This window comes from Crocodylus siamensis, chromosome 5 (assembly GCF_052110815.1).
Source record: "Crocodylus siamensis isolate JL-2025a chromosome 5, ASM5211081v1, whole genome shotgun sequence".
NCBI classification, from domain to species: domain Eukaryota; kingdom Metazoa; phylum Chordata; order Crocodylia; family Crocodylidae; genus Crocodylus; species Crocodylus siamensis.
Genome location: NC_143399.1, coordinates 158,456,570 through 158,470,976, shown reverse-complemented (window position 1 = coordinate 158,470,976; position 14,407 = coordinate 158,456,570). Strand labels below are relative to the sequence as shown.

The 14,407-nt window shown below is 41.5% G+C and overlaps 1 protein-coding gene across 5 annotated transcripts in view; it reads left to right on the top strand.

Moving 5' to 3' along the window:
* BZW2 (basic leucine zipper and W2 domains 2) overlaps nt 1–14,407 on the top strand; it is an 86,264-nt gene that overhangs the window by 61,257 nt on the left and 10,600 nt on the right. For all 5 annotated transcript variants that reach the window (XM_090046851.1, XM_090046849.1, XM_090046848.1 and 2 more), the window contains 4 exons: nt 3,712–3,821; nt 7,942–8,112; nt 8,695–8,841; nt 13,815–13,953. In XM_090046851.1, coding sequence (XP_089902977.1) covers nt 3,712–3,821; nt 7,942–8,112; nt 8,695–8,841; nt 13,815–13,953 — 567 coding nt within the window. The remainder of the gene's footprint in view (nt 1–3,711; nt 3,822–7,941; nt 8,113–8,694; nt 8,842–13,814; nt 13,954–14,407) is intronic.

Here is a 14,407-nt window from a genome sequence, read left to right as displayed (position 1 = left end):
GGCAGCAGCAGGAGCCCTGCTCAGGAGCTGTGCCTGCTGGCGGGAGAGGATGGGAGCACAGTGCGCTCTGCTTCCAGCAGGACTCAGCCCCAGGCAGAATGCAGCCAGATATAATTAATTAGTGGGAGCCTGCCTGTGGGCCAGATCCAATCGGCTGGTGGGCTAGACTAGGCTTCTGTGCCATATTTTGCCCACCGGTGAGCTAAAGAGCAGATGGAAATGGAGCATGCTGAAAGGAGAATTAACCAGTTTGAGTGAACTTACTAAGTGAAGAGTGAAGAAATAAAGTTCATCAAGGATTAGTTGTGGGACTACTCTTCCTTTAGTATTTTCATGTAATGACCAAGCACAAAAGGTCTGCTAAGAAGATTTATGGATAAAGTACAGTTGGAAGACCTCACCAATATGGATGTTGATCAGACCATCTGTAACCGTGTTTATGGCCGTCCTGTCCCTGGAGCCCCGTCAGCCTGTGTCAACCTGCTCTCTCCTTAGGTAATCTTGCCTGTTCTTGCCTGCCACACCTTAACGTCATTATCTTATAGTAAAAGAGTGGCTGCCCCAGGGCTACCTAAGCCTGATCTCAACACTCCTGGGCTCAGGTGTCTCTACTCTCTGCCTTACAGACTAATTACGTGGGCTCCATCTTCCCCAGTACCTACATCAATGCCTCGGATGATTCTCATTTTCTCTCCCTTGTTCCCTCAGGCTACAGCCTCCTGGGCTCTGCTGATAGGCACCGTTCCTGGACTTCAGGGTCCCAGCTCCAGTTCTTGCCCCTCCTGAGCTATGGGCTCCCTGGCCCTGCTGACACTTGCCCCTCCTGGATTCAGCTCTCCCTCTGGACACCAAGCCCTCTACCATGTGTTCCCAGGCCTGTTGGGATATCCCCCTCCCCTTAGTCCCTTCTTTATGTCTCAAGATTTGTTTACCCCAGCTTGGATGTTACCAGAAAGTCCTGCTGCAACTCTATTTCCCAGGAGCAACTGTCTCCATGGCTCTCAGAGCTAGATTGCCTCACTAGCTTGGGTGTACTTCAAGCCCAGCTTCCTTCTGGTTGGGTCGGATCTCTCATTAGTTCCTGCCACACCTGCAGGATGCTTCTCATGCTGCTTGCTTTCTCTAAATAGCAGGAGCATCAAGCCTTATGCTATAACATCATAGGAATAACATCATAGGAATAAGTGGATGATCTTGTGGACTAGGGTAATTAAAGTGGGATGAAAGGTCATAGTACAAAACACAGGGTCGTGCGCAGGAGGCCTAATAGGAAGAGAATATGAAGTCTTGCTCATCAGTTGGAAATGACAGGAGGAAGGCTGAGGTGTGTTAGTTTATCATAAAATTACTACGAACCACCAATGTAATGCAGCTGTGGGGAATAAAACAAATGCAGTTCTAGCATGTAATAGATGAGGCATTTCTAGTAGAGAGGGGCATGCCAAAGCCATTCTGCAAGGCATCGGCAAGATATCATGTGGAATATTGAATGAGGTCTTGCTCGCCTAAGTTCCAGAACTGAAACGATTTAAAAATGGAAAGAAAGCAGATGGGGGTGGTTACCAAGATGACTGGGAAAACTGAGTCTGTCTTCTGAGAGGGAGCTAAAAGAATTTGGCTTGTTTAGCTGAACACAAGGAGTCTCAAAGAGAAATGCAGTTACAGTTTCTGAATACATCAAGGAGCGTGCTGTGGAGAGAAGAGCTATTTAGGATAAATGACAATGGATACAGGTGAACAAATGGATATAAACTGGCTATGAATAAATTTAAGGTTGAAATTTAGAACATTTATACACATTGGAAGGGCAAGGTTTTGAAACAGCCTTCCCATAAGTGTCATAGGGACAAAGAACCCAAGATGGACCTTGATTGGCTTAAAAGATAAACTTGTGACACAGTTGTAGAAAACTGGACTTGATGGTAGCTCAGAAGATCCCTTCCAATTCTGTGTTGCACGTTCCTGTGGCTTGGATAGCATAGTTATCCTGGCTTTTGGTTGCTTTTTGTTGTTGTTGTTGTTGTTTTTTGCAGCTGATCAGCTATTTTACTTTTGCACTCTTATGATCTGTTCCACAGAAAGAAGGGCTATATAATCTACCTAACTGCTGTGAGGAATCATACCAGTTTAGTAGAAAAGATCTATTTAAAGCAAAACACTGATGTTTATCTGTGCTGTCATGCATTCAAGTACTATAGTAACAATCATCATAGTAACAAAAAAGGAATGTTTTCATCATGAGGGTACTAAAATATCAGAGACAGTGCATGGCTTGGAACTAAGCAGTTTAATAAACTGCATATAATTGAAGTAGATTTATAATTTGGTAGTTACAAGTTCTTACACATAAAAATTACAGATGTGAATTGTTAGTTTAAAATCCTGTTAGAGACAACTCTATCACTGCTGAATAGTGATACTAACCTTTCAGTTGTGTAACTTTGTCATGTTCACTTTTAAACTTGGAGCCTTACACATAATTAGAAAAGAAAGGAAAGCAAAATTTCTGGGTCTGATTCTGAATTGAATTCATATTCACAACTCCATTTAGCAATTTCTGCAAGTTCACACCTATATTTTGGTTGTTATTAAATTAGGTTGGAAAACCTAACACAGCACATTTGGAACTCTAGAAATCTAGAAAATATAATTCATTTCCATCTGGGATTAAAGTTTATCTATAACGGCTCACATAGACAAAAACTTAAAACAAAAGTTTGTGTATGATTTTTTTTTTCTTTGCAGAGAATAAACTATATTTTCTGGAGCAGAGAACATAAGTATATGTAAATTAGCAAAGAATAACTAAGTCTCACTTATTGACTTCCTAGTTGTGTCCTATTTAGCTTTTAAAGGTTTTAAAGGTTTGAGCTATTTTGAAATGAGAGAGAAAAAGATGAGGTATTGGATACTCTACTGGCTCACAAAATTATTAATATGAGATCTAGGAACTGTGTTATGGACTGGGACTGCTAAGAGCTGTTCAGCAATAAGGTATAAAGTAATATTTCGCTTGCAATTAATCACTGACTTCAGCTAATTCTAGAGCAGTAGGTTTGTTGACCTTAACTTTGGAGCCTTATCCTACAAGTTTCTTATTACTACTGTGAAGTGCTGGGTACCTACAATTGCCACTGACAGTGGAAAGTGGTTTGTCCCTTACCGTTAGGGCCTGTGGATAAAATATTATTCAGAACTTCTTTAAAAGGCACTTTTTGATTCTGGTGGTAGTACTTATAGGCAATGCTCAGTGCGAATCAGGTTTTGTGAAAGGGAAAATGTTGTAATTCCATGATTTTAAATAAACCATGTAAAAGATTTATATAATGGCGATCAAGTTTTTTTGTTTCATTTTCTTTCATGTTTTTAGAAAGACAGGTAAATTTGTCCTTAAACCTATCTCGCTTTGCTTTAATCAGAATTAATTATTTTTTCTTAAGTTGACAAGGTTGGTGGGGGGAGGAGTAGGAAAGATGGAAATGACCAAATCCCCCTTCCCCGCCCCCCATGGGGAAAATTTCAGTAGTTAAATACAGATGGGGAGAACAGGATTTTTAAGGTGATTTGAGCATAGCTAAATGTCAGTGTAAAAAGTGTCAGAACACAACTTAGTGTGTTTAAGAAAAAGTACTTGTAACTAATTCATATCAAAACTGCTGAAGTGTGTGTACAGGAGTTCTTGATCATATTTTTTTTTCTTTTCTTGAATAGGGATTGCAGCATCTTTTGCAGTAAAGCTTTTTAAAGCATGGATGGCAGAGAAAGATGCTAATTCAGTTACCTCTGCTTTAAGAAAAGCCAACCTTGACAAGAGATTGCTCGTAAGTGCCATATGTTTTCTGTTAGCTTCTGTTGTTTGCTTATGGAAAAGGACAGATAATGTATGTGCTAGCTTGTCAAATGTATGTTACCACCCACTCATACTTGTTTTTTTTAAATATTTTGAATCATGGCAACGTTAAAGCTATTCTACCTGTATCAGAGCTAGACTATCGAATGCCATTAACTTTTATTTCATAGATTTCATAGATTTCATAGACATTAGGGCTGGAAGGGACCTCGGGAGATCATCGAGTCCAGCCCCCTCCCCAAAGGGCAGGAAGTCAGCTGGGGTCATAGGATCCCAGCAAGATAAGCATCCAATTTGCTCTTGAAGTTGTTCAATGTAGGTGCTTGAACCACCTCCGCTGGCAGGCTGTTCCAGACCTTGGGGGCTCAGACAGTAAAGAAATTCTTCCTCATGTCCAGCCTGAAACGGTCTTGCAGGAGTTTGTGACCGTTCGACCTTGTCATCCCTTGGGGCGCTCTGGTGAACAGACGTTCCCCCAGATCCTGGTGGTCACCCCGATAAACTTATAGGTGGCCATCTGATCACCCCTGAGCCTACGCTTTTCCAGGCTAAAGAGTCCCATGGCTCTCAGCCTGTCATTGTAAGATCTGTTTTCCTGACCTCTGATCATGTGCGTGGCTCTCCTCTGGACTCTCTCAAGCTTCTCCACATCCTTTTTGAATTGTGGAGCCCAAAACTGGACGCAGTACTCCAGCTGCGGCCTCACCAAGGCCGAGTACAAGGGGAGAATGACGTCTCGGAATTTGCTCGAGAAGCATCTATGGATGCAAGCCAGCGTTTTGGTCGCTTTACTAGCCACAGCATCGCATTGCAGGCTCCTGTTCATCTTGTGGTCAATGATGACCCACAAGTCTCTTTCTTCTGTAGTGCTATCCAACGTAGCACTGCCGAGCCTATAAGGGTGCTGCAGGTTTTTCCTCCCAAGGTGGAGAACCTTGCATTTTTCGGTGTTAAACACCATCAGGTTCTCGTCTGCCCATTTGCTGAGCTTGTCCAGGTCAGTCTGGGTCACCCGCCTATCTTCTGGTGTGGATGCTTTGCCCCAAAGTTTGGTGTCATCGGCGAACTTGGCCTGTCCACTCCTGACTCCAGTGTCCACATCATTAATGAAGATGTTGAACAGTATGGGTCCCAGGACAGAGCCTTGAGGGACCCCACTGGTCACAGGGCACCACGATGAGTGACTGCCATCAATTACAACCCTCTGGGTCTGACCACGGAGCCAGTTTCCCAGCCAGTGGACCGTGGTGGAGCCAAGGCCACAACTGGCCAGTTTGGCCAAGAGGTGATCATGGGATACGAGATCAAAAGCTTTTTTGAAGTCAAGATATATGACATCAATCTCTTCTCCCTCATCCAGGTGATAGGTCACCTGGTCATAGAAGGAAATGAGATTGGTCAAACAAGACCTACCCGCAACAAACCCGTGCTGGCTATCCCTTAGAATGTTAGCCTGGGCCAGTCCCTCAAGGATGGCCTCCTTAATAAACTTTTCTAAGATCTTCTCCAGGATAGAAGTCAGGCTAATGGGCCTGTAGTTAGCCGGATCCACTCTCCTCCCTTTCTTGAAGATCGGCACCACATTGGCCTTCTTCCAGTCTTCGGGCACTACACCAGAGCACCAGGAGTTTTCAAAGATCCGTGCCAGGGGCTGGGCTATGATGTTCGCCAGCTCCTTGAGTACCCTGAGGTGCAGGTTGTCAGGGCCGGCTGACTTGAAGGTATCCAGCTTCTCAAGGTGTTCCTTCATGAGGTCAGCATTGACGGAGGGTAGGGGATCCCCCTCACCCGGATCTCCCTGTCCCATAGCAGGCATGGGCGTCCCATGGGACTGATGAAAGACTGACACAAAGTACCTATTTAATAGGTTGGCTTTTTCCTGGGCGTCAGTTGTCAGTTGCCCCATCTGGTTTAGCAGGGGTCCAACATTGCCCTTGCTTTTCTTCCGGGTCCCCACATATCTGAAAAAGGACTTTTTGTTGTCCTTGATGCTTGAAGCTAGTTGGAGTTCAGTTGCAGCCTTGGCTTTCCTGGTTTGCTCCCTGCAGGACCGGACCAGCTCAGAATAATCCTTGTTGGAAGTGAATCCCGTCCTCCATCCTTTGTAGGCTTTCCTTGTTAGCCGCAGGAGGTCCGCTAGGTCCCTGGAGAGCCAGGAGGGCTGCTGTGCCCTCTTGCTGCCTTTCCTCCGTGTTGGAATAGATTTAGCTTGTGCATTGAGGATCGCTTCCTTGAGAAGCAACCACTCTTCTTGAACTCCCATCTCCCATCTTCTTGGGGTCACGGTCCCTGAGGGCCTGACCGACAAGCCTCTTGAGCTTGTGAAAGTCGGCTTTTCTGAAGTCAAGGACTTCTGTGTTGCTGACTGACTTGCCAGCTTTACGGCGGATGGTGTATTTTATTGACCATAACTTTAATTTCCTCAGACATTCTAGCAGTCTGAGGAATTTGGCTTCAGAACCTCTAGGATAAACCGACTTTATTGTCCACTACTAATAGTGATTGACTAACTAACCAGTCACAGTGCATTTGGTGCGTTCACTTCCTTTATTGAGATAAGTGGGTAGTTTCATGAACTTGAGTGAAGATAGAGTAGTTTGTGTACTCGCTGCATTTCTGAAAACGAATTACAGCTCTGCAATGTCACATATTCTATTTTAATTTGTGTAGAACTTATTAAAATAACAAATGAGTCTTTTGGTAGAATAAATGGACCTATAATACTGATTGCAGAGCCACTAGGGATAATGTGTTTTAAGGTTGGCCTTGTGGTTCGAGCCTGTATTCTGGGTTCCTAGCAATATTCTGAAGCATTCATTCAGCAAGGTGGGCCCATGGGATGGAATAGTAGATTGCATTTCATCTAATGCTCCTGGTTTCTTGCGTTTTCCTAAAGACTTCATTGGATTTATGAGCTGTAAAGCTATAAGGCCCGCTGTAATCATCTACTCTGACTTCCTGTGTAGTAGTAGCCAGAAATTTTCACATAGTAACTTGTGTTTTTAGCCAAGTAGTGTGAGGTTAAATTAGAATGCATCTTCCTAAATGGACATCTGGAAGATTTAAGGAGTCCAAGTGAAAAATAATTTACTACATCCCTGGGCAATCTGTTTGAGTTAATTGTCCTCACCGTTAAAATGTGTCTTAATGCCAGTTGAATTTTGTTGATTTTTTTTTTTTTAAGCTGTTGTATCTTGTACTCTTATTTGCTAAATTAAAGAGCCTTATAGTACTGGGTCATCTCTCCCAGTATGCATACTAACAGTCTATGTCCAGTCTCCTCTTAACCTTCTCTTCAAGTAATAACTTAAGCTGTTTCATTGTCCTTGTTAAGCCTGTCATCCAGACCATGAATCACAGTTTTAGACAGAAATTGGGAATTAAACTGTATTAGTTCATTTGGTCCTTTCCAGTCTGAGATGTTAGTTGTAGTAACCTTTCTGCACCGCCCCCCCTCCCCCCATGAGGCTGTTCTGTGAATTAACTATTACTAATGGTTTACCTTTTTGGATGAGTCCTGTTCTAAGCTTGTGCTAAATAACTTTATGCATTTATTTAGTATTCAGAAATAAGCCTTCATGCGGTATATGGTAAGTAAATTCTTTCAAAATGTAAATATGAAGAAATGCTTTTTGAGGTCTTTTAACTGATATTTGCATGATGCCTTTACTGTCTGTACATTTGTACCAACTCTTCAAGAACAAAGAGAGATGCTTCTTTTTTCATCTGTGTAAGGCTACTTGAGAATTTTGTTTTGAAATGCTTGAAGATGAAGGCATTTTCATTTATTTAACAATATTTACGTGTTTAACAGTAATTAACTGATCCTTTTTTCTTTTCTTCAAAAAAAAAATGAACAAGTTTTCCCCCATTGTGTTCAATGATCTCTAAACACCGGCCAATATAACATTTTAGTATGGAATTTTCAGAGTTAATGTAAACATTGATTTTCTTTGAAGCATGTTACCAGTAATATTATTTCATCTTCAAGTTGAGTCCTGGGTGTGCATTTTCAGCCAGTTCTGCCTCTCTCTCTTTTGCCATTTAAACATACTTGATTATTTACTTAACAGATACCCTCTGTCTTCTAGGAACTTTTTCCAGCCAACCGGCAGACTGTGGAACACTTTGCCAAGTACTTCACTGATGCAGGTCTAAAAGAGCTCTCAGACTTCCTCAGAGTCCAGCAGTCACTAGGAACTCGTAAAGAGCTTCAAAAAGAGCTACAAGAACGTCTCTCTCAGGAATGCCCAATTAAAGAGGTGGAGGGTTTTTTTCCAACTTTTACTTGCATGTTCATGCTATTGCTTTTGTATTCAGGCTTAAATGAACAGTTACTATAGCGAAATATATTTACATCAGTAGGGTTTTCTAGTGTTCTCAGTATTATTTTCAATCTGCATCCCCTTCTCCCCAAAATACGGTTTTGTCCTGTGTTGTAAAGAATTGTGAAAATTGCTTTAGTTTCCCTTATTAAAGACTTTAAAAATGAATGTGTAGTGTGTGTTACTATAAAGAAATTGAGAAGCATTCTGTATCTGATTGCAGTTAATTATACTTTAGTGCTCCAGTATAAATTCCATTTTGTTTAGGATCTGTACATTGTATATTTAGATAGGATAGATAGCAGATAGGAACTGCTCTATTTCTTTGTAACCAAATGACACGGCTAAAACAGCATCTGACAAATCTTTCTTTTCCAATGTGTCTGTTTTTTTTGTTTCATGTTGCTTTGTCTGTACGTCATTGCAATACTGGTAAAGCACTGCAAAATGCTTTTTCATCAGAATGGTTTCTAGGTGATTGGAAATGTTGCGGGAGACATCATTTTCTTTCTCCTCCAGGTAGTGCTTTACGTGAAAGAGGAAATGAAGAGGAATGATCTGCCAGAGCCTGCAGTGATTGGACTCCTGTGGACCTGTATAATGAATGCTGTTGAATGGAACAAGAAAGAAGAACTGGTTGCTGAACAAGCACTTAAACATCTAAAGGTATGTTTGCAGGGAGAAAAGAGGGTTAAGTATAACATGTGTATGTATTTGACAGATATCAAATTTTTTCATGTTTAAGTCTATATCACTGATTCTCAACCATGGTGCTGTGGCACCCTGGGATGTTTGAGATCCTTTAAAGGGTGCCTCAAGGTGCCACACAATGTTAGCACTGTTAGGTGTACATACATGATTCACAAGATGAACTCAGGTACTTTGAACAGGAATCTGTGTTGTTAAAAGTATTCCAGTGGTCATTCTGAATGCTTTGTGATGGAAGAATTGCTCTATTACTTTTTCATAGTCAAAAAATGAGTGAAAAATAAGAGTTGGCATTTTTCAGAGAGTGCCTTGAGTCTAGCTGGTGGGACCGGCGTACTTTGAGTCTAAAAAGGCTGAGAAGGACTGATCTGGAAGAATTTGTCTGAATGTGACACTGTATAACATCCTAGACCAGCTTCCATGCATGAGGAATACTGGCCTGTAGTACCCATATGGTGACAAAATAACGTATTTATGCTAAAATATTGCGATATCAATGAATGTTGGGTCACTTCAAAAGATTACAAGAAACCTATGCTGAAATAAAAAGTATATAGGAGATTTAAAAACAAAACAAAGACACTTTGATATAGCCAGTACTTGCCATTTGGAAGACTCGTAGAAGAGATACTCAGATTAGACAGCCATAATTCCACTGACGACTTGCTAACTGAGAGCGAGACTCCTTCATAGTATTGAGCTGGAAATATAGCTATTTCCCAAAAGAACCTCAGTATAGCGTTATGTTCTGTGATTGGAACCAGTGACACCAGGGCAAGTGAAAAGGCCAGCAAACAGAGAAGTTTGAGTAGGAGTTCAGTGGGGAGTTTGCTCACCCAGTTTCTTACTGTTACTTCATTATAAGCTTGCTAAATAGAAGCAGACAAAGGAGGAATAGGGAATTGCTCTAGGAAGTAGCAGGAAGGAACTAGCAGGAGAATTGATAGGATGGCTGAAAGATGTTTCAGTGCCAAATCCCTTGCTTCTACCAGCTCTTCTTCTTCCTATATCTGTGGGCTTTGTCCAGGCATAGCCCCTGACCACTGAGTCTTCTGTCCAAGATATGGACTAGCCTTGCAAGGACTAGGGTCTGCACGTCCTTGCCAGGGAAATTAAGGTAGTGGGAGTGCTTGCGCTACACAAGGTGCTTTCTGCTGGATTCTCTCAGGAATTGGGTATGGGAACTGCAGGAGGAGATAGATAAGCTCAGAAGCATCTGCAGGCATGAGACCTTCATCAACTTGATGTACAGAGACCTCCAGCATCATGGAAGAAAGACAGTCAGAGAAGGCATTAGAAGACACAGAAAAAGCTTACTTAGGAAGGTGAAAGCTGATAACTTGTCACCCGTGGCAGTAGGCAGTATGCTTCTGAATCTGTGACTGTCCAGGCAAAAATAAGTATGAAGCTCTTGAATCATAGGAGAAAGACCTTACTTGTTTGGCAGGAGAGGCCAAGCCTTGCACCCCTAGGGGTAGGAGGATTGAGATTACTACCGTCAAGAGGGAAGTGATAGGCAGTGACAGTTGGCCTCTCCCTTCTGAGGGGCATGGAGGTAATCATCTGCCAGCCTCACCTTTTGGCTTCGGAGGTTTGCTGCCTGCTGGAAGTCCACATCTGAGTTGTCATGGAAAAGTTGCCAAGGCTCATCTGGCCCTCTGGCTACTATCCCATCTGGCTCATCCATGTGGACACTGAAAATACTGCCAGGAGCAATCTTGAGTAAATCAAAAGTGACTACATGGCTGTGCTGGGTGTAAGGGTAAAGGTGGTTCAAGTGGTATTCTCATCAATCCTTCCAATCAAAAGTAAAGGCCAGCTAGGAGCAGATGCATCCCAGAGATCAACATGTGCCTATATGGATGGTGTCACCAGTGGGGTTTTGGCTGCTTTTGCCACAGGTGGTGCCCCAAGAATAGGAACTACTAGGAAGGGACAGGATCCACCCAAAACAGTGTCTCAAGAAAAAGATAGGATAATTTTAGTGGCACAGAAGGCAAGGAAGCAGGACCGTACCTGTCAAGTCAGCGTGAGGTGGCAGAGCAGCGGCGACAAGAGCAATTGGTAGCACAGATGGGGAAAGAGACAAAGAGCCTAGAGTAATGGCAGAACAGGTTGGGGAAGCTAGGTAAGCTAGAAGCTTTCCAAGTTAGCAGAGTCAGATGGGATGCACCCCATAGTACTGAAGGAATTGGCTGAGGTAATTTCTGAACCATTGGCTATCCTCCTTGAGAACTTGTGGAGATCAGGGGAAGTCATGGATGACTGAAAACAGACAAATATAGTGCCTTTTTTTTCCCTTAAGAAAGAGAAGAAGGATCTAAGGAATTGCAGATTAGAAAGCCTGACAATACCTGAAAAGTTCATGGACCAGGAATCCACTGTAAAGCACCTAGAGGTGAACAAGGAGATCAGGAAGAGCCAGCATGAATTCACCAAGAGCAAGTCATACCTGACCAACCTGATTTCCTTGTACGATAGATGACAGGCTCTAAGGATCAGTGAGGAGCAGTGAATGTGATACACCTTGTCTTCAGCAAAGCTTTTGGCACCATTGCCCACAGCTCTCTCATTATGAAATACAGTACTTTCTTCTGCTCTATAAGTTTGGATCTTCATGCTCAACAAATAGTCATCAGTGGTACGATGCCTACTTGGGAGGCAGTATTGAATAGGGTTCTCCAAGGACAGTCTGGTTCTGTTATTGTCTTAATATCTTCACAAGTGATTTGGATGATGGGATTGCGTATGCACTTAAATTAGTGGATGTTCTAAGTTGTTTAGGGTTGCTGATGCTCTGGAGGGTAGGGCTAGGATCCAGAATGACCTGGATAGTCTGAAGAAATGTTCCATAAACAACTGGATAAAATTCAGCAAGGACAAGTGCAAAGTCCTGTACTTGGGAGAGAATAATTGCATGCACAAATACAGACTGTAGAACGTAGACATTCTTCCTCAGTCTTGTGTTTGAAAGCTTGTCTAATTTTATCCCAACTACATAGTTGCTTCAATAAAACATATTACCCTAAGCAATCCTTGCCTCTTGCACAATTTCTGGATCATCAGAGCTACAGCATCGTTCTTTAAATTATTTCTAGCTCTTTTAGACATTTAGGTTTGTATTGTTTAGGATGGCAGTCCATGTTTGTCAGTGAGCAACTTTCAGAATACTAAGATTTGCAAGAGAGAAATTCGTAGTCAATATATCATGAGTTAGATTTGCTTTCTTGGAGCCCAGTCTTACAAATATTATTCATATAAGTAGTCTTTACATATGAATAGTCCCATTGATTCAGTGGAACTTTCCCCATAAGTAACATTATTTGTCCCTTTAGAGATTTGTGTGTGGTGCATGCATCTAAACCTACTTTCTTGACTCAAAAGATTAGTCAGATATCATACCAACCTGTTGGCAACTTTCATTTAATAAAGTACTTCCAAACCAAATAAAGCATTTGAACTGCAGCAGGACACAATACTTTCACTATCTTCCTTTTCAGTGTAACGTTTCAACAGGTAGAAGTGAATAATCCTTGTGTCTTACACAGAGTTAGTTTGCTGAGCTATGTGAGGCAGTGCCTCAAATAGAGTGTCCGATAATATGATTGTTTCTTGCCTGACTGACTTTTTTAATTAAAAAAGGCAGTATTTTCAAACTTAGTTGTTTAGAGCCCAGATTCCAGAAGACAGTTAGATTCCTAACTTCCCTTGAAGAGTAAGCATCATAGACTTGTTTAAAAGTCACTTTGTCTCAAGCTCCTAAGTGACTTCTGAGAACTGAAACCATAAATCTGTGTCAGTCACTGGGAAAGAGAGAAACATAAATAAAATTGATAGTGCTGACAGGATCAAGGTCTCCCTTTTAATGAGAAAAGAGCCATTTCAAACTAAATACATTCCCTGGTATTTACATATCAGCAAGAGACTCTTCATCTTTGGATGATGTTGGATTTTACCTGACTTCTGTAATGTGTTGCTTATTTTATCTATTTAATAATATTAAATGTAGTGTTGTCCTTCAACATCTGTGCCTGATTAAATGTAGGGAGTTTCTGAATGGTCAGTAAGGGAAGGATTCGAGTGCCTCACGTGATGCACTTGATACCCAACCTGTTACTGAAAGCATGAGTGTGCTCCAGGGAGAAAACAAATATTTTATTTGCTTCCATTAACCAAGTCCTGAGAGTTGTTTTTGTATCATTACAGGGTGAGAGAGAGCCCATCAAATCTTAAAAAAATACTTGGAAAGAACCTTAAAGTACTATAACTCTTACTGTGCTTACTGCATTACTTCTTCCCTCTTCCCCACAGTAAATGACTGATGGATCAATTTTGTGAAAGAAACACTGAACCAAATTTTCAAGTCATTACAATTTTTACTTCTGTTTTTTTATTTATGTAATGACATACAAACAATAGCTCTGAAATGGTTGTAGGCCAAAGGAAACTTGTTTCATGTAGGGCCCTGAACTGCTAGGTGCTGCATACCCATGCCCCAATCCAGAACACCACTTAAATTTAAAACAAATGCTTGAGCTTGTAAGTGGTCCCAGTAGTTTTTATACAGGTTCAAATGCACTTCTCTGTCCCCATCAAATGAAGGGAGAGGAAATGGAGAAAGAAGGGTAAACATGTTGATTAAGAAGGAAAAGGGGAATGCAATTAACTGAGAGAATGGGGGATCAGAGAAAAGGAATGTTTGCATAACAAAATGCAGTCTCTAACTCTTTATGAGCAATTGCTACTTTCTTTGTCTTTAAGTATTACATTAAAGGGAATTAAATCAACTGTTGTTTCTTTGTCAGTGTATTATATTAATTTTCTGTGAAAAAACTGTTCTTCACAAAAGCAAGGGTCATTACACATGCATAATGGCCCCAGTTCTTTTTTTATAAAATAGTTTAGCATTTTCCCTTGTGCTCCTTTTTCAGCAATATGCACCCCTGCTTGCTGTGTTCAGCACTCAAGGCCAGTCAGAACTCATTCTTCTCCAGAAGGTTCAGGAATACTGTTATGACAACATCCATTTCATGAAAGCCTTTCAGAAGATAGTGGTACTCTTTTACAAAGGTAAAAGTCCATATACAGTTTAGCATGATGTACAATGAGTATTGCATCTTGTCTGAATTGGTGCATGTACAGAAGAATTGAATTATTTATATTTGGGTGGTTTACAGTCCACTTAATTTGTAGCTGGTGGCCAAATTAAGGATGAGCTGCTCTGCTCTTTGCTTGGTTTTTACTTCAAGGGCACTGCTCCATTCAGCTGCAGCTTATTAGTAGTCCCACACAGCTCATCAGAGAAGCAGTGCCCTTTAAAATAACCTGCAGCCAGTGGCTAGAGCATGTCAGAAGTCTCAGAAAGCTGTCTGCTTCACGACCCCTCAGTTTCACAATTTATTTCACAAACCCTCAAATATATTGCAGGGATTAGCAACTGATCTGAGTGGTATCCAGGTTGTGTTGTACTAAGATATTATTAAGTGTTACACTGCTAAATAATTGAACTGCTAAAATTGCTCAG